This window comes from Theileria parva (genome assembly GCF_000165365.1).
Source record: "Theileria parva strain Muguga chromosome 3 map unlocalized ctg_530, whole genome shotgun sequence".
NCBI lineage: Eukaryota > Apicomplexa > Aconoidasida > Piroplasmida > Theileriidae > Theileria > Theileria parva.
Window position 1 is genome coordinate 199,694 of NW_876245.1, and position 23,226 is coordinate 222,919.

Sequence of the window (23,226 nt, forward strand, 5' to 3'; positions counted from 1 at the left end):
CTTATATAAAGTGTAGTATAGTATATATAGTATAGTATACTATGTGTCTGGGTTTAAGAGTATAGTACAGTATTTATCTAGTATTAAAGTTATACAGTAAAGTAGCTCTCTCTCCCCTATATAGTAATATTAGCTCCCTCTAGGGGTATATAGTTAAATACTATAGGTAAAGTAGCTCCCTCTCCCTTAGATAGTAATATAGCTCCCTCTCGGGGTATATAGTTAATAGTATAGTACAGTGTTATAATGTGGACAAATTAATTTTTAATGAGATTAACGATGTCATTAATTTTTTGTCTGAGTTTTTTATCATCGGTGCTTGGATGTCTGTGGTGTGTTTCCAAGTGTTTTAGTATTAGCTTTGAACGACCCCAGCTGATGCCCGTGTTATCCCTCAAACTCATCATTAACGTCTTCCTACTGTCCAATATTAACCCCTTCAACTCCCGCTGCCTACGCATACTCTCCATCGATATACGCTGCTGCCTCTTACTCTCCTTGTAATTCTTACTCTAACAATTTTTCAATTCCTCTTATTAGTAATATACTATTAGTGTGTAATATACTATAGTTAGTGTGTAGAAATGTGTGTAAATGTGTAAAAAAGACACGTTAGTGTGTAAGATATGTAAATAAGACACGTTAGTGTGTAAGTGTGTAAAAGTGTGTAGAAATGTGTGTAAATGTGTAAATAAGACACGTTAGTGTGTAAGATGTGTAAATAAGACACGAAAGTGTGTAAGTGTGTAAAAATGTGTAAGATGTGTAAACTAGTATTAGTGTGTGTAAGTGTGTAAGAATGTGTAAGATGAGTAAAAAATGTGGATACATTTTTAATACCGTAGGGGATGAGTGGGACATATTTTTTAATGGCGGATAGAAAGTTTGACTTAATCATCGTAGCCTTCGATTAAACTATTTTTCACATGTTCTCCGGACTTTTCTCTTATTTTTACCTTCAAAGTTTTACTTACTTTATCCTCCGTAAAGTACGAATTTCCCAAAGTTTTACCCTCAGATAAATTCAATTCATCGCCTGAATCACTTTGTGAATCACTTTGTGAATCGCTTTGTGAGTTAATTTGTGTCTGAATTTTGTTTAGTTCTTTTTGGAAGATTTCCCTTTGTTTAATTCTTCTTTTCCAGATTTTCTCCTGTTTTAGCTCAAGTTCTTCGTAGAATTCGATGTCCTCCGGCGTCACCGCAGAGGTTATCACAGTCCTCTGCTCCTTCTCCTCAAGCTCGTAGTCCCTGTCGCCATGCAATCCCTGCTGCACCGGGTGATTCAATATACCCGGCAACGACTCCTCCCTCACGTAATCTCTCACAGCCAACTTTTTTTCCAGATTTTTCAAGTCCAATTTCAACAAATTTTCTCAAGTTATTTTTATTCAATAATTAATTATTTTTATTTTTTATTTTATTTTTATTTTTTATTTTATTTTTATTATTTTGAGATAATAATTTTGAGAAAATTAATTTGATAATTTTGGGATAAATTGTGTAGATTTGTTGTTTACACCACAGATTCCGTCGAATGAAGTTAATAAACTAAAAAATGTGTAAATTATTAAATGTTTAACTTGTTAATATTTTTACTATTTATCAAATTTGCAAACAGTTTTATCCCAAACACTTTTTCTCACAATTCCCTCACTCTAGCTCCCTCTCCCAATTCCCTCACTTTAGCTCCCTCTCACACTAACTCTAACAGTAAATTTGAGGGTAAATTTGGGGGTAAATTGGTGTTATGGTTGACCAAGAGGAGTCAGTTGCACGGATTCCCCAAGCCCCGGAAACTACACAAACCCGTACCAACCCGCTCTAATCCACATTTTACAGATATTTTACACAGTTAAATAGTTAATTTTATTGTTAGGAGTTAACAGATTGAGAAATGGGTTAGGGTTTTTGGAGTGGTATATTTGAGGAGGATGTGGCGCGTTGTGAGTTGGGACCGCCGTGTAAATTATTATCTGACGACATAATCAAAGGGAAAAGAAGGCCTAGGCTCACACTGAAGAAGACAAAGAAACAAATGTACGCCACAATCGTCGACGACGTTACCAGAAACGTACTCTGCTTCATGGCCACTAACTTCAAATACCTCTCACACATCTTCGGCACAACACCAACCAAACATCGTATCAACTATTTACACTACTTACACTGTCATGAGTTATATTTCTGAGTTTACACAATTATGTATAGTAATGTATAGTAATGTATAGTAATGTATAGTAATGTATAGTAATGTATAGTAATGTATGGTAATGTGAGTTAATGATGTTGATTAGTGGGATTGGAGAGGAACAATGGCGGGACGGTGAGGGCGGCGTATGAGTTGGGGAAGTTAATTGGAAGACAAGCACTCTCCAGAGGAATCTCCAAAGTCTTCTTCGATCGAAATCACTACAGGTAATATCATCATATATTTTGTTGTCACGAGTTAACACGAGGTGAAGACGATTGTCAAAAATTCACAAAAATACGTGAAAATTGGCATAAAATTAGTATAAAAATTAGTATAAAAATAGCATAAAAATACATAAAAATATCCTTAAATTAGCATAAAATTAGCATAAAAATAGCTTAAAATAGCCTAAAAATATCATAAATTAGCATAAATTAGTATAAATTAGTATAAATTAGTGTAAAATGATAATTGTTAGATATCACGGAAGGGTGGAGGCGTTGGCGATTGGCGCTAGGAAAGTCGGACTTAATTTTTAATCCCAAAAAATTTAATATAATAAATTATTTATACTAAATGTGATAACGGGAATTTGCTAAATAAATCACTCACTGTAGGCTGGATAGAATCCAAGGGTGCAGAGAGGTGTTAAAATATTAATACTGTGTTAAAATATTAATACAGTGTTGAAATAGTAAAATAGGATAAATAATTAAATTGAGTGTGAGGGAGAGATGGTAGGATTGGGATTACCTTATAACCGCGACTTACCTTCCAATAAAACACAATTTAACCAAAAGTTACATTTTTTCGAAAATATCAACAAATCTCAACACAATCCCCTCTTTACTCAATTAAACAATTTTATACCCGGAGATTCACACGATAGGGTCTCCGGAGATATTACTAACAAGTTTATCCCCGGAAATACACAGGATAGGGTTTCTGAGGATATTACTGGGGAGTTTATACCCGGAAATTCACAGGATAGGGATTCTGAAGATCTTAGTGAGGAGTTTCCATCTGAGGATTCATCTGGTGAGATAAAATTTGATGAAATTGGCTCAGATTTCCACACATCAAGTGATTTTTACCTGAATTTTAACCAAAATTTCAACTCCACAAATTTTCACAAAATCGATCCAAATCTTCAAAAAGTTGATAAAAATCCTGAAATATCGAATTCGAATCATAAAATACTGCGTAAAAATCCCAAAATATTCGATAAAAATCCTGAAATATCGGATGAAAATTCTAAACTACTGAATAAAAATCCTAATGCGGCTCAACTTGGCACTGATTCTGGCACTGGATTTACCGATTTTGACCCCGAAAACAACTCTACAGTAGAGTCCAGAACTTGTGTAAACAGTAAACTTCTTTCTGTTACTGCCAAGGGTAATATCAAAATCAATGCAGTGGACGAGATATTAACTGTGAAGCGTAACCTGAATGCAGTACGGAGTAATTCCAATCTATCAGAAGGAAATGCAGTAAAAACTAAGAAAAGATTACCAATTATGTACCAAGACGACGTCGAAGCGCTCCTAACCAGACAACCCAACGCCGTACGCAACTTCATCAACTCTCTCAACTCACAACTCTCACACTACTCCCACTCTTTTAACTCTTTTAACTCTTCAGACAGTGTTGATAGTATGGATAGTGTGGATAATGTGGATAATGTGGAAACTATGGAGAAAGAGGGAGATCAAACGTATAGGACGGATGGGTATAAGATGAACATGTTTAATCCTTTTTACACTACTGTAAATGACCCCAACGAAGGCTTAGAGTACAGATTAACATGCCGTACCGATTTCAGTCCTTTTAACACCTCTCACACTACTGCTGACAATGTGGATAATACTGTGGATACTTTGGATAATATGGATAATACTACTGATAATATGGATAATACTACTGATAATACGGTCAATAGTATGGATAATGTGGAAAATGTGGAAAGTGTGGATAAGAGTTTGATGGATCGTATATTTAATAAGAGTTTTTTGCAATCGTTTAGTACGTTGCCTGAGGGGGTAAATTTGGTAATTGACACGCCTACCAGTGCGCCGAGCGGGTCCAGTAATCCCATCAACGATACTGTCAAGAGCTTTAACGTTATTAACTCCGGATGGGCATGGCTACAGTCTACCAACACCAAGGAGTGGATCCCCAAGTTTATCATACTCTTTTACACCACCGACACGGGTGTGAGTAACAGGAGTAACCCGGATATCAATAAAATGAAGATTAATACAGGTAATTTTATTAACCATACCCCCAGAGGGAGCTATCTTATATACCCCTAGAGGGAGCTACTTAACTATATACCCTTAGATATACCCCTAGAGGGAACTATCTTACTATAGTTAACTATATACCCCTAAGGAGAGCTATCTTAACTATATACCCCTAGAGGGAGCTACTTAACTATACCCCTAGAGGGAGCTACTTAACTATACTATAGATATACTATAGCATATAAAATACTAATGTCAAATTTGTTGTAGTGAAGAAGTCTGAGTTGTGTGCCGATGAGGAAAGCTTTTGGAACATCTACAACGTTTACATTAAACTAAACCCCAATCTCAACATCAACTCTCCAAATCTCAACTCTAACACATTTAACATCGATCTCAACGATTCCCCAAATACACACACACCCAGTCTACACAATTCTTATACACACACATCCAATACACACACTAATACACACAATTCTTATACACACACTAATAAATCTGCTAATATAAAAAATGTGTGTTATGGTTTTGAAAGCCCATGTGCCCAGGGTTTGGACGGTTTAATTAAGACAAACAGTAGGATTTACTTGTGTATAATGAACTATGAGCCGGAGAACTACTATGAAAGCGTGTTAAACAGGAGATACATCCAGTTGTACCGAGTTGACGACAGTGTGCCACCCACCCTGCGTAGCTTTAACAAGTGCTGGTTATCAAAGTTAATCACACAAAATCATTTAAACCTCAGATCACTCAACTATAATCTGCAACTCATTACGATATCACTGGTGGATAACTACGAATGCTCATTCATACCACTCTGCGCAGCGAAACTGAACAACAATGTCAAGTTTAACCTACAAATGCAACTCGCATTAAAGAACCAAATTGAACAAGAATACAACAACTGGGTCTTCAAACTCTGGGAATACACTCTCAGAAATAATCATACCAGTTGTAACACTGGTTTATCAGGTTCCCCAGGTTACTCTAACACTTGTACATTGGGTAATTCAGGTTACAGTAGCAATTATAACAGTAGCAAAGGTACGTTTGGTAATTCTGGTACCGTATCTTTGAGTACGTCATATTCGTCGGAGCAGTTGGAGGTGGCAAGTTTGGGCACGGATGCAGCGGATTCCGAGGACACGGGATTTCTCACCCGGGTTTACAAGTACATTTGTACCCTTTTTGCCGGAAAAACTGAACAACCCGATCAAACCATCCACGACAAATCCAAATTCAGAACGTAATTTTTACGCAGTCTCCACTTTGTTATATAGTTAACACAGTAGTTAAAGTAAATAGTTAATAAGTAGTTAAAGATGAGTTAAAATGTTGTAGACATATAATAAGATCGATAAGGACGAATAGGAATTTGGATGACGTGTTGGATCTGGGGAGTAAGGAGTTGGACGTGAGGAGTGGTGAGTTGGATCTGGGGAGTGGTGAGTTGGACGGTCAGTGTGACAAGATGCCGTCGCCTCAGAACTTTATTAACTGGATTGACAAGTACGGCTTCGACGATCTCTCCATCAAAATGAACATGTACACACTCGTTAATCGATCCTAATCCTCTCTATTTTACACATTCACTATTATATAGTATAGTATATATATGGTAGTATTTGGTAGGTGTCTGGGTTTAGTGTTTTTGGGTAGTAAATTGGGTGTATAAATACTATAGTACAGCACTGTTTACAGGGTTTAACATACTATTTACAGTGTTAAATAGTGTTAATTTGTATTTAGTGCTGTAATAATTGTATAAATAGTGTATAATATACTAATACTGTTAGTACTATAGTATACTATAGTATATTATGGTATATAATATATAGTATAGTATTATATGTGTCTGGGTTTAGGGTAGTTAATTAAGTGTATATTACACAGCATATAACAACTCTATTATACATATTTAAGCTTATAATAACTGTATTAAACAGTATTAAGTGTTAAATAGTACTGCAATGAGTGTTATCTTACTGTATAGTAAAGTATATAATATACCCTGGTATACTCCTAATACTATACATATACATACTATAGTATATATAGTATGGTATATATAGTATAGTGGTATAGTAATAGTTGAGTGTTATAGGCAGTAAATCAGGGTATAAATACCATAATACACAGGATATTAGGGTTATAATATGGTGTTTACCGTGTTTTACAACGGTATACAAGAGTGTTTAGGAGTTGAAAGTGGTGGTTTAGGTCTTAATTCAGTACCATACTTATATACTAATATATATACTACTATATTATATACTATTGTATATACTATAATATACTATAGTATGTATATTATGTATATTGGTATAGGTGTCTGGGTTTAGGTGACAGGATAAGTGTATATAACATAGTATAATGACTCTAATATACTATTTACAGTGTTTAATGACTTTATTAAGGAGTATTTACACTGTAATAATTGTTATCTTACTGTATACTAAAGTGTATAATATACCCTAGTATACTCCTACTACTATACATATACATAGTATATATTATATATAGTATATAATATATGGTATATAACATATAGTATGTATAGTATTATGTGTCTGGGTTTTGCTACTAAATTAGCTGCATATGAAGTAGTTTATAATACCATATACATAATATAATATATAGTATATAATATATACTAGTATAATAGGTACTATCCTAAAATATTATGAGGTTAAAAAGTTTGTAGGAGTTGTGCGGGTATGACAATTTCATCCCCTCCAAAGTAGATTTCCACATGTCTTTTATTCATAATCTTGTAAATTTCCCTGCACTCGCTGAACGTCACACCGCCCAGCACGTACACCAACACCCTCCGCCTACCGTCATCCGCTCCCTCCTCTCGCTCCAACAACACATCAAACGTACTCAACTCCATTCTCACACCCTTTACCCTGTTTCCACTATTACTATTGTTAACCGTGTTCCCAATGTTCCCACTGTTCCCACTATTTACCGTGTTCCCACTATTAATATTGTGTGTGTTATAGGGTGTGATGTGTTCGTGGTGAAAATCGTGTTTGAGGTACTGGTCGAGTGTGTAGGTGAGGTGTGAGACGAACCTCGAGGAGTCATATTCTACACTCAGCTTCTTATAGTAATTTATTATCCCGTCGTTTGCCAATTTGTGCACTGGCTTACCACTCCCATTGTTCATTATGGGAAGAGATTTTAGAACCCTTTGCAGCAGTTCTACGGCTTTGTAATCGAGTTGAATGACCTTTAACAGCTCTTTTAAGCCCCCGACCCCAACGTTGTAGTTGCACAAGTATAACAAAATCAGCCTCACCTTGTCGTCGGGCAGGAGTGATGGAGTTTCCGACACATCTTCAACATTGCCAAACTTAAAATTATTCTGCAGCATTAACTTCTTGTCCGGACCTCTCGATAACTGGTAGCTCTGGTTCATATTACTACTATTATTAGATTGATTGAGGATGGAGACGAGCTTGTCGAACAGTTTGGCGTGTGTAGTGGATTTCATTTTCGAGTCTAGTGACGTTGCGATGGTTTGTTCGAGTTCTGAGAGCCTGATCAAGTCTCTCTTTTGCACCTGGTTAAAGCACTCATTCGTGAGGTTCAGGTGCGCCCAGTACTTTTCAATCAGGTACTGCAAGTTCGGCAAATTCCGCATCTGCTCCAACATACTCTGCGCCTTTCCACCCGGCGTCTTCTTAAACTTGTCAATCTCACTTAGGACTAGAGTGTTAACCTCTTGAATGTGCATGTGTCTGTACTTTGCCCAGAGGACGTCCAGCTCAGCGTCCAACAACGCAACCCTACGCTCCACCCTGTCACTCCCAACCACCTTAAACTCATAACAGTTGTCCACTCGTTCTCCAGTAGTATCCGTTGTGTTATCATTAGAGTTCTGTGATCTCTGGGAATCAAGTGGACTATTTGTTCCCTGGAAACAATTCCCCTGACCCCGTACAGTAGAATAGGGAATATTAAGCAAATCGTAGACGAGTGCTTGGTATGTAAATTCGTGAATGAAAACGGGTGTGAAATCAGTGCTCCGGTCAAAGACAATCAGGTCGCACGGTTTTAAATTGGATTTCCCCCTAATGGTCTCACTGATCAGTTGGGTCACACTGTGGCAAATTAACTTTATAACTTGTGAATTTGCGTCGTGGAAGCTTATGCTCGGGGTCAAATTGAGTACATTACACAGGCTCACAATTTTACTACTTACCGTACTGACGTACGAATCATAGCATGAACCACCGTAAAGACTCTGGAGTGAGCTAATCTGTGAGTAAAATATGTTCGACTCGAAGGGGACGAAGTTGAGAAAGAGCTCCACGCACCCGAGCACCTTCTCAAAGCTCATGTTTTGTGCGATTTTTCTCAGGGCTGAGTCGTCCCTAAGGTGACAGTTAAACATGATGAAAACGCCCATGTAATGCTCTTTTCCAGGCGTAAAATCCTTCAACAGGAGATCCAAATAACCCAAATCACTCAGGATGCAGAGCACGTTTTTACTCTTTAAAGGCTCCCTACGCTTTGTTAAAACTTCTACCAAGTCCACACCCTCGTCCAGAACGTCACTCAGCTGACAACATGATGAAACTATCTTCAAACTCATCGGATCCACCAACATTATCACCCTACCAAACGGAGTTACCACCTGGCGGATCGCCCACAACAGACCTACACATGATTTACCGAGCTAATATTTAAGTATATAGTTAAGTATATAGTAAGATAGCTCCCTCTAGGGGTATATAGTTAAGTATATAGTAAGATAGCTCCCTCTAGGGGTATATAGTAAAGTAGCTCCCTCTTGGGGTATATAAATTAGCTCCCTCTTGGGGTATATAAATTAGCTCCCTCTAGGGGTATATAATTAAGTATATAGTAAGATAGCTCCCTCTAGGGGTATATAACTAAGTATATAGTAAGATAGCTCCCTCTAGGGGTATATAATTAGGGTATAATTAAGTATATAACTAAGGGTGTAAGTATATGGCTGAGTGGAAATTACGTTCTTTGGCGGCTTGTTTGAGAGACATTTTGGGAACTAATTTATAAAATTGAAATCATCTGTAAAATCAATAAATTAAGTTAAATCAATAAATTAAGTTAATTTTATTAAATTTAGTTAATTTTATTAAATTTAGTTAATTTTATTAAATTTAATTAATTATTTGAAAAAGGTTAGAGATGAGTAATTTTGGATCTACTGTACACTTGAGTAAAAAGATTAAAATAAATTAGCTCAAATTCGTAAAATAATAATTAATAAAATTTATATATAATTTGTTTACGTTATTTTTAGTCCCAACACATCCATTTACGACATATTTCACAAATTTACATTTTTTCCAATTTTCACCATTTTTCACCTATTTTACCCTTATTTCACATTATTAAATTATTTAAAATATATTAAATTAATTTTACAAAATTAAATTATTTACAATATATTAAAAATTTTACAAAATTAAATTATTTTTAGAATATTAAAAATTTTACAACATTAAAATGTTAAAATAATTTTACAAATTATTTACAATTGTGTTTGTTATTTGGAGGTGATTATGATCCCATCGACGTTTGGTACCTTGTGGTTAAAGCTGTCTGCCATGTCCAACGGTACTCCCGGGTGACTACTCGCCGGTATCACATGTACCATATGCACCATCTCCTCCACTTTATTCACACCATTTGTACTATTTACCGCACTTTTCTCCCTTTTCTCCCTATTCACCCTACTATTCACTGTGTTTACTGTACTATTTGTATAATTTGTACTATTAGTTGTGTTGTGTGATTGACTTAGAGTGCCCCTGGAATTGTAGTAGAGAGGCGGAATAAGTTCCGTGACGAGATTTCTGTAGTACCAATTCTTACTCCTGGTGTTCGAGTTTCCACTGTGTAAGTTGGAGAAATAGTATTTGTATAGAAGTACTCTGGTGTATTTGGGTTTTGTGCCTTCAAACGGGTTATACATTAGGTTTTTTACCTCTCCAGAACCCATCAACAACATTCGCAACAAGTCGAAAATGAATTTTTCCGTTACGGCGTATGGTAATTCATCACCGTTCACTCTGTCCACACTGTCCCCAGTACCCTCCACAGTGTCCCCAGTATCCCCTGTGTCCCCTGTAGTTACTACATACTTCTTCTTCCTAACACTATTCCTATTATTCCTATTACTACTACTATTACTATTACTATTACTATTATTATACTGTAGATTGAAGGATTGTACTAGTATATCATCTAGAAAGTATTGATAAAAGGGAGTGAGATGTGGGAACTGATCGAGTTTTGAGGGTTTCCTCTTGAAGTAATATTCTTCCCAGTGTGTCCTCGTGGTCACTACTGACTCATTTGTCCCCTCAATCACCAACTCGTACCGATCCCTACCAACCCTAAACACATTTCTATAGTTACTCACACTATAGAAATTGTTCATCCCACTGCTAATAGTGTTAATATTACTCATAGTATTAATATTACTCATAGTATTAATATTACTCATAGTATTAATATTTACACTACGAATATTATTGGATTGGGGGGTTAAAATCTCCGTAACGGAGTGTTGAAAGACCCGAACACTAAACACAATCAAGTGTATAAAGAGAAACGACTGTATGATCATCTTGGTGAGGTGGTGCATGTTATCCATTTTCTTGGAAAGATTGAGTTGTAACTCCGTTAACCCAATCCACAGCAGAAAACTCCAGGTATTTGGGCCATTTTTAACCATCTCAAATATGAGAATAGATTGTAACAGGAACAAAGTGTACTCACCCTGTAACAAAGAGATCTTAGTCCTAACAGCCTCACAATGCGATTTCAGCAGAACACACACAAGGAACAGGATTAGCGATTTGACTCCCTTGTAGTGTGGAAACAAGAGTAGCAACAGTAGTAACACTAGGATCACCGTGAGATACAGGAGGAATAACAAATCTGTGATAATCTTCTTGAACAGCTCCGAGACGGATAAGTTGTCCAGGTTCATGAAATCCCTTAAATACTCACGATGCCTGTTATAGCTCAAATTACTCAAAATTCGCTCTATGTACACACTACCAAATGTTTCTTCCGTACACTCCTCACTACGCACCGTGTTACATTCTAACACATTGTCCACATTATCTACACTCTCTACTGTGTCTACTGGGTCCTCATTTTCCACATTTTCCACACTCTCTACACTGTCCCCACTGTTGGTAAGAGATTCGATGAGATCGATGGATACTTTCTTCATGAGAGTGTCGGACTTGGCGAACGGGTTAAACTTCCACTGCGTAAAGGGGTGTAAAAACTGGTCATCCAGACAAAACAACGATGTCAACAGCAGCAAAATATAAAAGGGGCCAAAATTACCCAAAAGCGTAAACACCGAACCATAAACCATCAGCGCCATTCCACCAAAAAGCCTACAACTCCTGTGCGGAGTAACTATGAAAACACTCAGAACCACCTCATAAAATAATAATCCCACCGTGAGTAACGTGTTCAAGAAAGAATACTTCGCCACGGCGCGTGTTAAAAAATGGGCAAAAAATGTGGGCAGTGGTATGGAGGTTAAAATGTGTTGAAAATTAAGCTTAAGAAAAATCTTATAGAGCCCTGAGAGGAGTACGACTCTGTACGACAGGAGTCTGAAGCTCCACTTGACAAGCGAGGGCAAATCCAGGCTCAAATGTTTATCAAAGAATTTAAAGGGCGAAAAGATGAAAATTGCGAGAAATCCAACCTCGAGTAGTAGTAAATCCGACACCGTCTTGGGCAAAGACCTGAACAGCGCCACCAGCGACAACTTCAGCACCCAAAGCAGCAAAAACGAGTACATGCAGTTGAACCCCGTTAAAAACATTATGAACGAGGTTAGGATCCCGACAAAGGGGACGATTCGGAGTGTGAAGTCTGAGATTGGGAGGATGAGGAAGAGGCTGGGGAACTCTGTGATCGCCTCGTAAAACGATTTACTGGCGATATTTTGGAGAAACGAATAGCTGGCAGCGTCGTACATCCCAGCAGTGCCAAACAGGCCCAAAACCTGGTTAATATTAGAAATAAACGAGAAAAAGTAAACCAGCGAAAGCATGCGGCAGAAGAAACTGGCGCTAATTTCATACGTGTGACACCTGGACCTGAGGCACTTGTCCTCATTCTCCAAAATCACAAAGCCCTCACTCAACTCAAACTCGCCGCTACGCGGAGTATAACTCACACTCGTCAACTGAGACTCGTCATCACCAGAAAACACACACTCCTCCATCTACAACAATCTATCCACGGTACATAATTATCATTAAATTATCATTAAATAATAATTAAATAAGTATTTTTATTAATTGTTTATCGGTGGGACTGTGGAAATTATGTCTAACTTTGGTGGATTGGGAGATAAAAGAGTTAACTCGTAATTATCAGTGGCTAGGGGTAAAAATTACCTTTTTATTCGAGGGAATTGCGATACTAAGGAAAAATCTGATTTGAAGGCCATTTAACGCCTGAGTTCCAGAATGTGCAGAAGGTGCACATAGCTAATGCGTAACCAGTCAAATAAGCCCAAATTTAACAAAATTTAACCAAATTAAGCCCAAATTTAACCAAATTAAGGCCAAATTAAGGCAAATTTCAGGGGTAAAATTAGGCTTAAAACTGGTTTTTTTCGGTTTTTAGGAATTTTTACTATTCCGGGATTTACACGTGGAATCTCCATAATCCCAAATTTCCCCCAAATTTCACTCAATAACTCCAAATTAACCACAAATAACTAAAAAAAATTAAATAAATAAAATTAATTAAAATTAATTAAATAGTTGAAAAAAATTATTTGAGGTGTAAATGTGAAGTGTGAATTGTGAACTGTGAACGGGAAGTTACCCGATGGAGGAGTTAATTTGTGAGCTTAAAATGTTTAATTTTAAAAGGTTAAAATTGATCTCAAGTGCCGTTCCGAGGATTTTTTTGTCGTCTTATTTACTCTTTCGGCAGTCTGATTTCACCCCTCACTCGCTCTGTTATAACATCAACTTCCATCCTTCCGATCGCACAATTTCCCTTTTCAATAAATATCCCAACCCTAACACGAGTTTACACTCTCAACACTCCACTTGTTATTCTACTCCTGTACAACTCCGTAATCCTATGGCCCGTTATGACTTGGTGGTTTTGGGCGGGGGTCCGGCTGGAATGGCGGCGGCAAAGGAAGCCGCCAGGTTAGGCAAGAGGACAGTACTGTTTGACTACGTGACACCGTCACCCAGGGGTACGTCTTGGGGTGTTGGCGGTACCTGCGTCAACGTCGGGTGTATCCCCAAGAAACTCATGCACTACGCCAGCCTACTCAGGAGCACACAATACGACAGGTTTCAATATGGGATCACAAGCTCACCGGATCAAGAACAGGTCAACTGGACCAAACTCACACAAGTAAATTTACACAATAATAATTAACAATTAACACAATAATAATAATTAATTGTAGACGATCCAGAATTATGTGAAGATGTTGAATTTTTCGTATCGTTCGGGTTTAACGACGGCTGGCGTGGATTATATCAACGCCTACGGCACTCTTAAACATAATAATACTGTAGAATATACTCACAATAATGAAACTAAGGTACCGTTACGGTGTCACTGCGGGGCACCAGTTATTTTTCTACGGAGTTAGCCACCCCAATGGGACTCTTTTTGTCCCTTGGTTACTACTAACTCAGTTACCTATTTACGTATCCCCATTATTTCTCAATTTGCAACCTTTTTGGTATTTATTTACAATTTACAATTGTTTTTTGGTAAATGTGTTGTTGAAGCAGCAATAATTCGGGGTGAGAAAATTTATTTCTCCTAACCCGATCAACTTTTGCATTTATTTCCAAATTTCCATTTTTTGGAATTATTTTTTCCTAAATTTGATCATATTTAGTTTACTATAGTTAATAGTGTAAAAATGTGTAGAGTGTGGTGGGTGAAAAGGTGATAATAGCGGTTGGTGAGAGGCCTTATGTGCCGTCAGATGTTCAAGGTGCTCTGGAATACGCCATCACCTCCGATGATCTCTTCAAACTCAATACCTCCCCAGGCAAAACGTATTCCCACTCTTTCCCAACTATTTACACAATTAAACTATTGCACAATTATACTATTACAACTTATTTATATAGTGTGAATATGTTGTAGATTGATAGTTGGAGCGAGTTATGTAGCATTAGAATGTGCCGGGTTCCTCACAGGCCTAGGATTCGACGTATACTACACTATTACCATTATTATACTATTATTACTTACTATATACCTAATGCCTTAACTATACCCCTAGAGGGAGCTATCTTAATGTATACCCCTAGAGGGAGCTATCTTACTATATACTTAATTATATACCCCTAGAGGGAGCTACTTTACTATACTCTTAACTATACTATACTATTACTTACTATACTAACATAATATTATTATAATATTGTTAATAATGTTTATAGGTGGATGTATCGGTCCGTAGTATATTATTGAGAGGTTTTGACAGGCAGTGTGTGCGGAAGGTGGAGGAGCTTATGGAAGCGTCCGGCGTCTCCTTTCTATACCAGAAACTGCCAACCAAAATTGAAAAAGTCAACCAACGCCTCAAAGTAAAATTCACACATTCTTACTCATTCTTACACATTTTTTATAGTATTTTACACACATTTTATCTTATTTTACACATTACCGTGTCTTATTTCGACACTAACGTGTCTTTTTTACACACATTTACACACTAATTTACACATTTTACACACTATTTACAGTATTTTACACATTTCTACACACTATTTATAGTAATTTACGTACTAATGGTATTGAGTAGGTAACGTTTAGTGATGGGAGTGTGAATGATTACGACACTGTACTATATGCCATTGGACGCATTCCACTACAATACACTCAGAGTAATACACTGTTCTATTACTTATTTACTAACCTGATTACGAGTTAATTGTTTACAGATTTACGGGAGTTGGGTCTGGAGTTTGATGGGAATGGTAATATAATAGCGCCTAACGAGGAGACTAATATAAAAAATGTGTACGCTGTTGGCGACATTGTGTCAAAAGTGCCCAAACTCGCGCCCGTAGCAATTAAATCCTCAGAGTTACTCATTCAGCGACTTTACTCCAATACAAACACAAAAGTACACAGTTTTATTAACTACTGACCAGTTATTGTTTACAGTTAATTTATTGTAAATTTGACTTAGATGAACTATGAGAATGTGCCGAAATGTGTTTATACGCCCTTTGAATATTCCTCGTGCGGTCTCACCGAAGAAGAAGCCATTGTAATTTTCCCATTTAGCCTTATTTTTACTCTATTTTTACTCGAATTTAGCCTTAATTAGTCTTATTTTAGTCTTATTTTAGCCTTAATTACCTTATTTTACGTATAAATTAGCCTTAATTTAGCCTTAGTTTAGCCTTAATTTAGCCTTAGTTTAGCCTTAATTATTCTTAAATTACACTTATTTTTCTCTTATTTTGGCTCTTAATTAGTGTTATTTTAGCCTTAAAATAGTCATTTTTACGCCTTAATTAGCTTTATTTTAGTCTTATTTTACCCCTTAATTAGCTTTATTTTTACTCTAATTTAGCCTTATTTTACCCCTAACTTAGTCTTAAAATAGTTATTTTTTACCCTTAATTAGTCATATTTTACGCTTAATTACGTATTAGTGGTAAAAAATGTGTAGGAGCGTTTTGGTGAGGAGAACCTGGAAATCTACCTCAAGGAATACAACAACTTAGAAATCTCACCCGTCCACAGAATCAACAAAAAAACCAACGACGGTAACAACTACACATTTTTCTCATCATCTCACCCCTAATTAACCCCCAATTACCTCCTAATTACCTCCTAATTACCTCCTAATTACCTCCTAATTACCTCCTAATTACCTCCTAATCACCTCCTAATCACCTCAATAGTGTAATAATTGTTGTAGAGTTTGACTATCCTATGACGTGTTTGAGTAAAGTAATTTGTTTGAGGGACGGGAAGATCGTTGGAATGCATTTTGTGGGCCCGAATGCGGGTGAGATTATGCAGGGGTTTTCAGTCCTCTTTACGCTCAATGCGAAGAAAAGTGACTTGGATAAGACCGTCGGAATTCATCCAACTGACGCTGAAAGCTTCGTTAACCTCACCGTTACCAAGGCCAGCGGCGACTCCTGGGTCGCCACCGGCGGCTGCGCCGGCGGTAAATGCGGCTAAACCCTCTCCATCAGTTAGTGTTACACTGGGTGTAATATGGTGTATCCTCCCGTGTTTAGTGTACATATTTTACATATTGTATAATGAGTAAAAGTAATGTGAGATTGTCAAATAAGAGGAAAATAATTCTAGAGGATAAAAATAGTAAAAAAATCCACTTATCCGGCGATGATTCTGCAAATTCGCGGAACCCTCTCCTACACCCTGAGAATCCCGTTCCCGTCCCCGAAAATTCAGATTTTACCCCTAATAACGCAAATTTCAACTCTGTTAACACAGAATTAAATAATCAGTTGATAAGTGAAAATAATAAATTATCGGAGAAAAAGTTGAGAAGGGACGAGTTGTTATTATTATTTAATAATTGTGTGACGGCCCTTTCAAATAATAAAATTTGTACCTACAACGCGTTTGACATTGGAATCATAGACCACATCGACGACTTGATACAAATTAACGAGGAGGAAAGCGGTCCGGGTACAGTCGGTGAACGTCAGCGGTCCCAGGATGGCACAGAGGACATTAACTACTCGATGATCTCGAAGGTGGTGGAAAGCGCGAGTAAAGTCTACAGCTACAGAGTCGAGGCGATTTATAATAAAACGTTCAACATTCTGACGAATATCAAGAGTAAAAATAACAACGAAAACGCAAATATCAATAAACGCAGTAAAAAAAATATCAAACTGTACGAATTCACAGGTTAAACTTAAATTATCTAGTCATTATTTAGGGCTATTTTGGCTCTATTTAGGTGTTATTTAGTCATTATTTAGGCTTAATTTAGGTGTTATTTAGTCATATTTTAGCTCTATTTAGTCATATTTTAGCTCTATTTAGTCATATTTTAGTGTTATTTTAGCTTAAAATAGCTATTTTTAGCCTTATTTTGGTCTTATTTTAGTGTTATTTTGGCCATATTTTGGTCTATTTAGGTGTTATTTTGGCTTAAATAGGCTTATTTTAGTCATTTTTTACGCCTTAACTAGTCTTATTTTACTTTATTTTACCCTAAATTAGTGTTATTTTAACCAAAATTTGGGCCTATTTACCCCTTAATTAGTCTTATTTTTCTCTTATTTTGGCTCTAAATTAGTGTTATTTTAGTCTTAAAATAGTCATTTTTACCCTCAAATTACCTCTAATTTACCCCTAAATTACCTCTAAATAACTCTAAATTATTGTTAATTTACCCCTAGTTTTCCTTATTTTACGCCTTAGTATACTATTACTTAACTGATTAAAATTGTTATAGGAAAGAACACGTTACTGTTGAAGAATGAGGTAACGCTGAGTAAGTTGGAGGTGGACAATGTCCTAATGGACCCGTACTTTCTTAAAATCTCCTCTCTCTTCAATAACTCTCTCAACCTCCTCATGCTCAACATTCTCATACACAACCTACTCATCTCACTCTTCAACACCAATACCTATACTAATCCAGTTAAGGATTCCGTACTAAGTGTAAATGCCACTTCTAATGGTGCAGATTTACGGCTGAATAAGTCGTTGTTATCGGAGATAGTAAGGAGTGACCAGGGTACCAGGACGATATTACCCGAAATAAATCAATACATCGAACAATTATACGGCACAACACACAACCCCTTTGAAATTCTATCCATCACCACTCAATCTGAAATACCTGATGATAATCCTGATGATATACACTTGGGAGATCTGAATATGTCAGAATTACCTGAGTCTGAGATGGTCCCGGAAGGCGCTAATGAACCTCTTGATGCAGATGACGTGGACGCTTTCTATGACGCCGTTAGCACTCACGAATTCCCGGAAATTTATACCGCAGACAATTCACAAATTTCAGACTTTAATTCTCTCACAAACACGCAGGACGTGGGAACGCAGTTGACGGATTTGGTACCCCGTGAAGCATATTTATCAAATGTCCCGGGGTCAGAAATTGCAATTGACGGCATTTTAGAAAACGTGACCGTGAAACGGAGAAAGGCGCGCGAAGTTAAAATTCGTACCGCCAAGCCGGTGACCTCACTCGTCAAATTCGTCCTAGAAAATAACCTAAGCACCGTTTTAGACTCTGTAGAACTTTTATCTTACTATAATAAGAAGATCAAGTTCAGTACTAGTAACAGGAGCTTCAACTTGAACCTCAGTTTAAACCCGAATAAGCTACTGGTGAACAACATTCTCATCAGTCAGAGCTCTGACCAGGTCAGTAATCTCGACTGTGAGGTAAAATTTGTTGAAAATGAGCACACTGAGGACGTGTTCGAGCCTGGGATGGGCGAGTTTGACTGTGGTGACGAAGCTGAACCTGAGCCTGCAGATACTAAAGTAACAGTAGTGGACATAAATAAGTTAAAAAAGGCCATAATGAGTATCTTCGAGTCTGAGGGCAGGAACTTGTCATTTTCTCAGCTAATTTCAAGTGTTTACAAAAGGTTTGACAGGAACGTCGTCACAGTTCATATCATCTTCGTGTGCCTACTACACGTGTCAAACGAGCATAACCTCTTCCTCCATGGGGATTCCATCAACTTCTCCATCCAGGAGTAAATCTTCATAAATCTTCATAAATCTTCATAAAATTTGATAAAATTTGATTAAATTTGATTAAATTTGATTAAATGTGATTAAATGTGTAATATATTTTTATGTTTGATTTTTGCGTATTTTGTTAATTGTCTAGGCAACGGGATAAAAAATGGAATCATACAAAATTACACAAACTTCCAAGTATACACTCTATTTTGGCCCTTTTTTAGCCTTATTTAGCCTTATTTTAGTGTTATTTTGGCCTTATTTTACCGTTATTTTACCCTTAATTTGGCCTTATTTTACCGTTATTTTTACTCTATTTTAGCCTTATTTTACTCTTATTTTAGTGTTATTTTAGCCTTATTTTAGTGTTATTTTACCCTTATTTTAGCCTTATTTTAGTGTTATATAATATTAATTAAGTGTTATGCTGTAACTGTGGTAATAATTTGTGTAGTTTAGTGGTATATTTGAGGGTCGTAACGGCGTGATTTGGTACAATAACAATAACAAGAAAAACGGACATCGCATAATTCTAGTCAATCCAATGGTTAACACATAAATTATTATTTTTTTTTAGTATTTGATTGATAAGCTGAAGAATGTGAATGAGGTTAAGTTGACGAATAATCAAATACACATTAGGCGAAAACGGCCTAATTTGCTACACAAACTACTCAACAACCTAATCTAATAAAATTATGTTAATAAAATTATATTAAAATTAGTAGTGCCTGCGGCATTTGTTGGATTTGAAGTATTTTTTAATTTTACTGATTTTTTTATTGTTTGCGTTTAGCTTCTGTTTGACTCTTCTGCTCTGCAGTGTCATTAGCAGAGGCTTGTTTCTGAGCTTTATTTTATTCGTTAAGCTCTGCCGCTTGTTATTCTTACTAAACGCCAGCCTCTTCTTCAACTTCTTCTCCTCCTTCAAACTCATCTTATTCTCCAATCTCCTGTCTCTTCTCTCAAATATTTCATCAGACTCATCTACTGTGTCATCTACGTCTGAATTTTCATCAGATTTTTCATCTGAATCTGTGTATGAATCTCCATCTTGCTGGGAGTGTGGTCCATTTTCTTGCTTGGGGTTCGGGTGTCTTTTGAACTCTTTAAACAGTTTTAGCGCGCTTTTGATGTTGATATTAACGTCTAAAAATGGTTAAAATAGCTAATTCATACTTTTGGACTTGTGCTTGAACTCTGACAAGTAACTCAACAACTCCTCGCTCTTCAGCAAATCCACAACTCTCCTACACATCTCACGGATCTACACATTTTTACACTAATTAACCAATTAACTCAATAAATAACTCAGTAGTTAACTAATTAACTCAATAACTCAATAGTTAAATGAACAGGTGATACGGTGGTGATTCCGATGATGATGACATTTTCATCGCGATCGTGTGAGACGAAGTTGAGTAAAAGGTTGTTAATAATTGGTGTGAGGATCTGTGAGCTCAGTTGTTCATGTGTTGAGGTGATTAGAACGAGAAGAATCTTCGTTATGTGCGGTTGCTTATGGTTGATGTACTTGTTTATGAGCTCGTAGAACTGCGGATACGTGAGCTTAAATTTGGATATTACGGCTGCCACAAGCTTTAAAATTGTGATTTTATTCGCGTAAGTCAAGTTACCGTAGCTGGAATTTACACGTTGTAAAAGATTAGTCACAAGCTCAAAAGGCTCATTCAGGTCCAGAATTATGTTATTTGGTCCTGAACCAACTCCTAAATCATCTTCCTCCTCCTCAAATACTATTCCATAATAGTTCTACAACATTAATTTAGAGTAACTAGGCGTTAATTTAGAGGTGATTAGGAGGTAATTTATAGTAATTTAAGGGTAACTAGGAGGTAATTTATAGTAATTAGGAGGTAATTTAGAGGTAATTAGGCGTTAATTTATAGTAATTTAAGGGTAATTTAGTCATATTTTAGAGTTATTTAGAAGTATTTTAGGGGCGAATTTCAGAGGGAAAAGGAGGGGTTAGGGAAAAAATTTCCCTGATCACGTAAAATAGTCCTCAAAACCTCTTAATAACTCAATAGCTAACTAACTAACTAATTAACTAATTGATTGTTAGAGTACTTTGGATTGTATGAGGAAGTGTGTGAGTAGTAGGAGGAGTTTAGTGTTTTGTTGTTTTGGAGCGGTGACTGTGTTGACTACTGAGTTTAGTATGTAAGAATTATTCCAGATCCTTCGACGGCACATTTCGAGTATTATTGAGCAGCTTAAGAGGCGGATCACCGCCGAGTTTGAGCTCTTGACGTTGTTGAATAAAATAGTTTCAACCTCCTTTACAGCTGATTTATCAGCTGATTTACTTAAAATTATTAAATCTTTCAAGATAAAATTAAATAACTTTTTCCTCTGCTGACGGTCATTCAGGTCCAACAACTCCAACCACTCAATTATTACCCTAAACCATTTTTCACCACTGGAAATATATTACTACAGTAGATATCAACATATAATTGTAAATATCAAGATATAATTGTGATTTACAGAATAATAATCTAATTTATTTACGTTTGAAGGTTGATTTGGCGTTTGGTACGCAGATTGAAGGTCGAGTTTATGATCAATTTTCTCATCTTTTCATTTAATATATTCTTATTCTCCTTCACATAGTTTATCAAATTTATACATAATCCACTCATTCCCGTAGTATCCACAGTATCTCCGGAGATACCATTAGTACCATTAGTACTACTGGAGGTACTACTGGAGGTACTGTCGGAGGCATAACTGGAGTTATTATTGGCGTTATTGTAGAAGGAAATGGTCTGAGAAAAGATTAAATTTATGATAGCTTACGTTGATGATGAAATCAAGTAGTTTGATGAAGTCTGAGTTATAAATTTGCGGCGTTAATTTGACAATTTCAAATAATGAAATGAATTCATTATATCTGTGGTAGAAATTGTCAAAATTAGCCCCCGGGTCCTTCTTTATATTATTCTGCAATACTTCCAATTCTAACATTATATCAAGTGATTTGTACCACTGGATTGTGAGATTCCACACAATAATCAACAAATTTTAACAATATGAATAAAATTATTTATTAATGAAAAATTGTTAAAAAATTAAAAATTAAATATTATTCCACAATTTTGCCATAAAAAATTTATTTACCCTGAAACTCCCTAATCCCCTTTAATCCCCTTTAAACCTTGTAATAATCCTTGAAATAAACCTTGAAATGAACCTTGGAATAAACTGAGATATTAAGATTTAAAGAAGGTTTCCATATTGTTGAGCAAGTTTTTGAAGGAAAAGGTGCGATCCTACGCCTTTGGCGAGTAATTCTCTGAGGTGTTCGGCGTATAATTTACCCTTTACAAACTCTACCAAACTCTCCAAGTCACTGTGATAGTTATACTTCCACTTGTTATCTTTATGAGTGGCGGAAAAGTATTTAAAAGTGTGAAGGTCATTGAGCCAAACACCTACGACCACTGCATGCCACGATTTACAGTCTGAAAGACCAACTAATTCAGTCATTCTCTCACCCAATTGATAGTCTGGAGTAAGTTTACTATGAACCAGGGGATCATGGCCAGGCGGACCAGATCCTACCCCGTCTCTAAAATGCGATACGTGATCGTAAGTTGGTACCAAATATAAATATCTCAGATGACCTTCTCCCTCACTTCCTAAGCCTTCATTGTAAGTATAAGAAGCGTAATGGAGCGCTGATACCATAGGATGTCCCTCCTTTAGAAGACTTCTATCCAGAAGAAACGGTGCACCGGTAACAACTTTAAATATTAAAATTACTAAACAAATTATTAAATTCATACGGAAAATTGAGGTTAAAAATTTTAATACCAAATGAGAATCCTAGAACTGTAGGAATATTCGGTAGGAATATTAGGTAGGAATATTAGCAAGGAATATTAGGTAGGAAGGTTAGGGTTGATTGAATTTGGATGGGGAAATTATCTTATAAAAATGGGCAATACCATCAGAATATATGAAATTAAGTTAATCATTTACATAATTATAATT

General features: G+C 36.4%; 9 protein-coding genes across 9 annotated transcripts; 4 read left to right on the forward strand and 5 right to left on the reverse strand.

Annotated features, from left to right (window-relative positions):
* Window positions 1–256: 256 nt before the first annotated feature.
* On the reverse strand, window positions 257–1,425 carry TpMuguga_03g00105 (uncharacterized protein). Its single transcript, XM_758030.2, has 2 exons — window positions 830–1,425; window positions 257–512 (listed from the first exon to the last, which is right to left on the reverse strand). Exons 1-2 carry the CDS (start codon window positions 896–898, stop codon window positions 258–260), a joined length of 324 nt encoding a protein of 107 aa, XP_763123.1. The 5' UTR covers window positions 899–1,425; the 3' UTR covers window position 257.
* A 4-nt stretch (window positions 1,426–1,429) lies between these two features.
* Window positions 1,430–2,764, forward strand: RPL18 (Ribosomal L18p/L5e family protein). The gene is made up of 3 exons (XM_061305629.1): window positions 1,430–2,144; window positions 2,298–2,418; window positions 2,673–2,764. The coding sequence occupies exons 1-3, from the start codon at window positions 2,039–2,041 to the stop codon at window positions 2,731–2,733; spliced, it is 288 nt and encodes a 95-aa protein (XP_061160962.1). The 5' UTR covers window positions 1,430–2,038; the 3' UTR covers window positions 2,734–2,764.
* Window positions 2,765–2,928: 164 nt separating this feature from the next.
* Window positions 2,929–6,022, forward strand: TpMuguga_03g00107 (uncharacterized protein; the record flags this gene model as incomplete). The annotated part of the gene is made up of 3 exons (XM_758032.2): window positions 2,929–4,459; window positions 4,711–5,692; window positions 5,788–6,022. The coding sequence occupies 3 exons, from the start codon at window positions 2,929–2,931 to the stop codon at window positions 6,014–6,016; spliced, it is 2,742 nt and encodes a 913-aa protein (XP_763125.1). The 3' UTR covers window positions 6,017–6,022.
* Window positions 6,023–7,110: 1,088 nt separating this feature from the next.
* sec1 (Sec1 family protein) lies at window positions 7,111–9,733 on the reverse strand. The gene is made up of 2 exons (XM_758033.2): window positions 9,449–9,733; window positions 7,111–9,114 (listed from the first exon to the last, which is right to left on the reverse strand). Exons 1-2 carry the CDS (start codon window positions 9,474–9,476, stop codon window positions 7,136–7,138), a joined length of 2,007 nt encoding a protein of 668 aa, XP_763126.1. The 5' UTR covers window positions 9,477–9,733; the 3' UTR covers window positions 7,111–7,135.
* A 193-nt stretch (window positions 9,734–9,926) lies between these two features.
* Window positions 9,927–13,292, reverse strand: TpMuguga_03g00109 (Lipase maturation factor family protein). Its single transcript, XM_758034.2, has 2 exons — window positions 12,882–13,292; window positions 9,927–12,716 (listed from the first exon to the last, which is right to left on the reverse strand). Exon 2 carries the CDS (start codon window positions 12,704–12,706, stop codon window positions 9,989–9,991), a length of 2,718 nt encoding a protein of 905 aa, XP_763127.2. The 5' UTR covers window positions 12,707–12,716; window positions 12,882–13,292; the 3' UTR covers window positions 9,927–9,988.
* On the forward strand, window positions 13,202–16,733 carry trxr2 (thioredoxin and glutathione reductase family protein). The gene is made up of 10 exons (XM_061305630.1): window positions 13,202–13,866; window positions 13,922–14,059; window positions 14,398–14,528; window positions 14,620–14,686; window positions 14,919–15,065; window positions 15,284–15,365; window positions 15,423–15,607; window positions 15,674–15,754; window positions 16,163–16,259; window positions 16,415–16,733. The coding sequence occupies exons 1-10, from the start codon at window positions 13,321–13,323 to the stop codon at window positions 16,681–16,683; spliced, it is 1,743 nt and encodes a 580-aa protein (XP_061160963.1). The 5' UTR covers window positions 13,202–13,320; the 3' UTR covers window positions 16,684–16,733.
* TpMuguga_03g00111 (Condensin complex subunit 2 family protein) lies at window positions 16,710–19,916 on the forward strand. Its single transcript, XM_061305631.1, has 4 exons — window positions 16,710–17,385; window positions 17,939–19,401; window positions 19,661–19,753; window positions 19,784–19,916. Exons 1-2 carry the CDS (start codon window positions 16,767–16,769, stop codon window positions 19,219–19,221), a joined length of 1,902 nt encoding a protein of 633 aa, XP_061160964.1. The 5' UTR covers window positions 16,710–16,766; the 3' UTR covers window positions 19,222–19,401; window positions 19,661–19,753; window positions 19,784–19,916.
* Window positions 19,917–19,924: 8 nt separating this feature from the next.
* TpMuguga_03g00112 (uncharacterized protein) lies at window positions 19,925–22,199 on the reverse strand. The gene is made up of 6 exons (XM_758037.2): window positions 22,030–22,199; window positions 21,742–21,998; window positions 21,298–21,631; window positions 20,572–20,979; window positions 20,386–20,473; window positions 19,925–20,355 (listed from the first exon to the last, which is right to left on the reverse strand). The coding sequence occupies exons 1-6, from the start codon at window positions 22,195–22,197 to the stop codon at window positions 19,928–19,930; spliced, it is 1,683 nt and encodes a 560-aa protein (XP_763130.1). The 5' UTR covers window positions 22,198–22,199; the 3' UTR covers window positions 19,925–19,927.
* A 124-nt stretch (window positions 22,200–22,323) lies between these two features.
* TpMuguga_03g00113 (uncharacterized protein) lies at window positions 22,324–23,099 on the reverse strand. The gene has a single exon (XM_758038.2). It carries the CDS (start codon window positions 23,014–23,016, stop codon window positions 22,450–22,452), a length of 567 nt encoding a protein of 188 aa, XP_763131.1. The 5' UTR covers window positions 23,017–23,099; the 3' UTR covers window positions 22,324–22,449.
* Between the last annotated feature and the right edge of the window lie 127 nt (window positions 23,100–23,226).

Excerpts from the sequence above, each read along its gene's own strand:
- TpMuguga_03g00105 (XM_758030.2), bottom strand. The coding sequence starts at position 898 with ATGATTAAGTCAAACTTTCTATCCGCCATTAAAAAATATGTCCCACTC. Across the intron at positions 513-829 it reads TCCCCTACGGTATTAAAAAT|AGTAAGAATTACAAGGAGAG; the intron begins GTATCCACATTT and ends AAAAATTGTTAG.
- RPL18 (XM_061305629.1), top strand. The coding sequence starts at position 2,039 with ATGTACGCCACAATCGTCGACGACGTTACCAGAAACGTACTCTGCTTC. Across the intron at positions 2,145-2,297 it reads CACAACACCAACCAAACATC|TGGGATTGGAGAGGAACAAT; the intron begins GTATCAACTATT and ends GATGTTGATTAG. Across the intron at positions 2,419-2,672 it reads TTCGATCGAAATCACTACAG|ATATCACGGAAGGGTGGAGG; the intron begins GTAATATCATCA and ends GATAATTGTTAG.
- sec1 (XM_758033.2), bottom strand. The coding sequence starts at position 9,476 with ATGTCTCTCAAACAAGCCGCCAAAGAAC. Across the intron at positions 9,115-9,448 it reads CAAACAAGCCGCCAAAGAAC|GTCTGTTGTGGGCGATCCGC; the intron begins GTAATTTCCACT and ends AATCATGTGTAG.
- TpMuguga_03g00109 (XM_758034.2), bottom strand. The coding sequence starts at position 12,706 with ATGGAGGAGTGTGTGTTTTCTGGTGATGACGAGTCTCAGTTGACGAGT.
- trxr2 (XM_061305630.1), top strand. The coding sequence starts at position 13,321 with ATGGAGGAGTTAATTTGTGAGCTTAAAATGTTTAATTTTAAAAGGTTA. Across the intron at positions 14,529-14,619 it reads AATACCTCCCCAGGCAAAAC|ATTGATAGTTGGAGCGAGTT; the intron begins GTATTCCCACTC and ends AATATGTTGTAG. Across the intron at positions 16,260-16,414 it reads CAACAAAAAAACCAACGACG|AGTTTGACTATCCTATGACG; the intron begins GTAACAACTACA and ends TAATTGTTGTAG.
- TpMuguga_03g00111 (XM_061305631.1), top strand. The coding sequence starts at position 16,767 with ATGAGTAAAAGTAATGTGAGATTGTCAAATAAGAGGAAAATAATTCTA. Across the intron at positions 17,386-17,938 it reads CAAACTGTACGAATTCACAG|GAAAGAACACGTTACTGTTG; the intron begins GTTAAACTTAAA and ends AAATTGTTATAG.
- TpMuguga_03g00112 (XM_758037.2), bottom strand. The coding sequence starts at position 22,197 with ATGTTAGAATTGGAAGTATTGCAGAATAATATAAAGAAGGACCCGGGG. Across the intron at positions 20,980-21,297 it reads ACTTCCTCATACAATCCAAA|AACTATTATGGAATAGTATT; the intron begins GTACTCTAACAA and ends TTAATGTTGTAG. Across the intron at positions 20,356-20,385 it reads GTTCAAGCACAAGTCCAAAA|ACGTTAATATCAACATCAAA; the intron begins GTATGAATTAGC and ends AACCATTTTTAG.
- TpMuguga_03g00113 (XM_758038.2), bottom strand. The coding sequence starts at position 23,016 with ATGAATTTAATAATTTGTTTAGTAATTTTAATATTTAAAGTTGTTACC.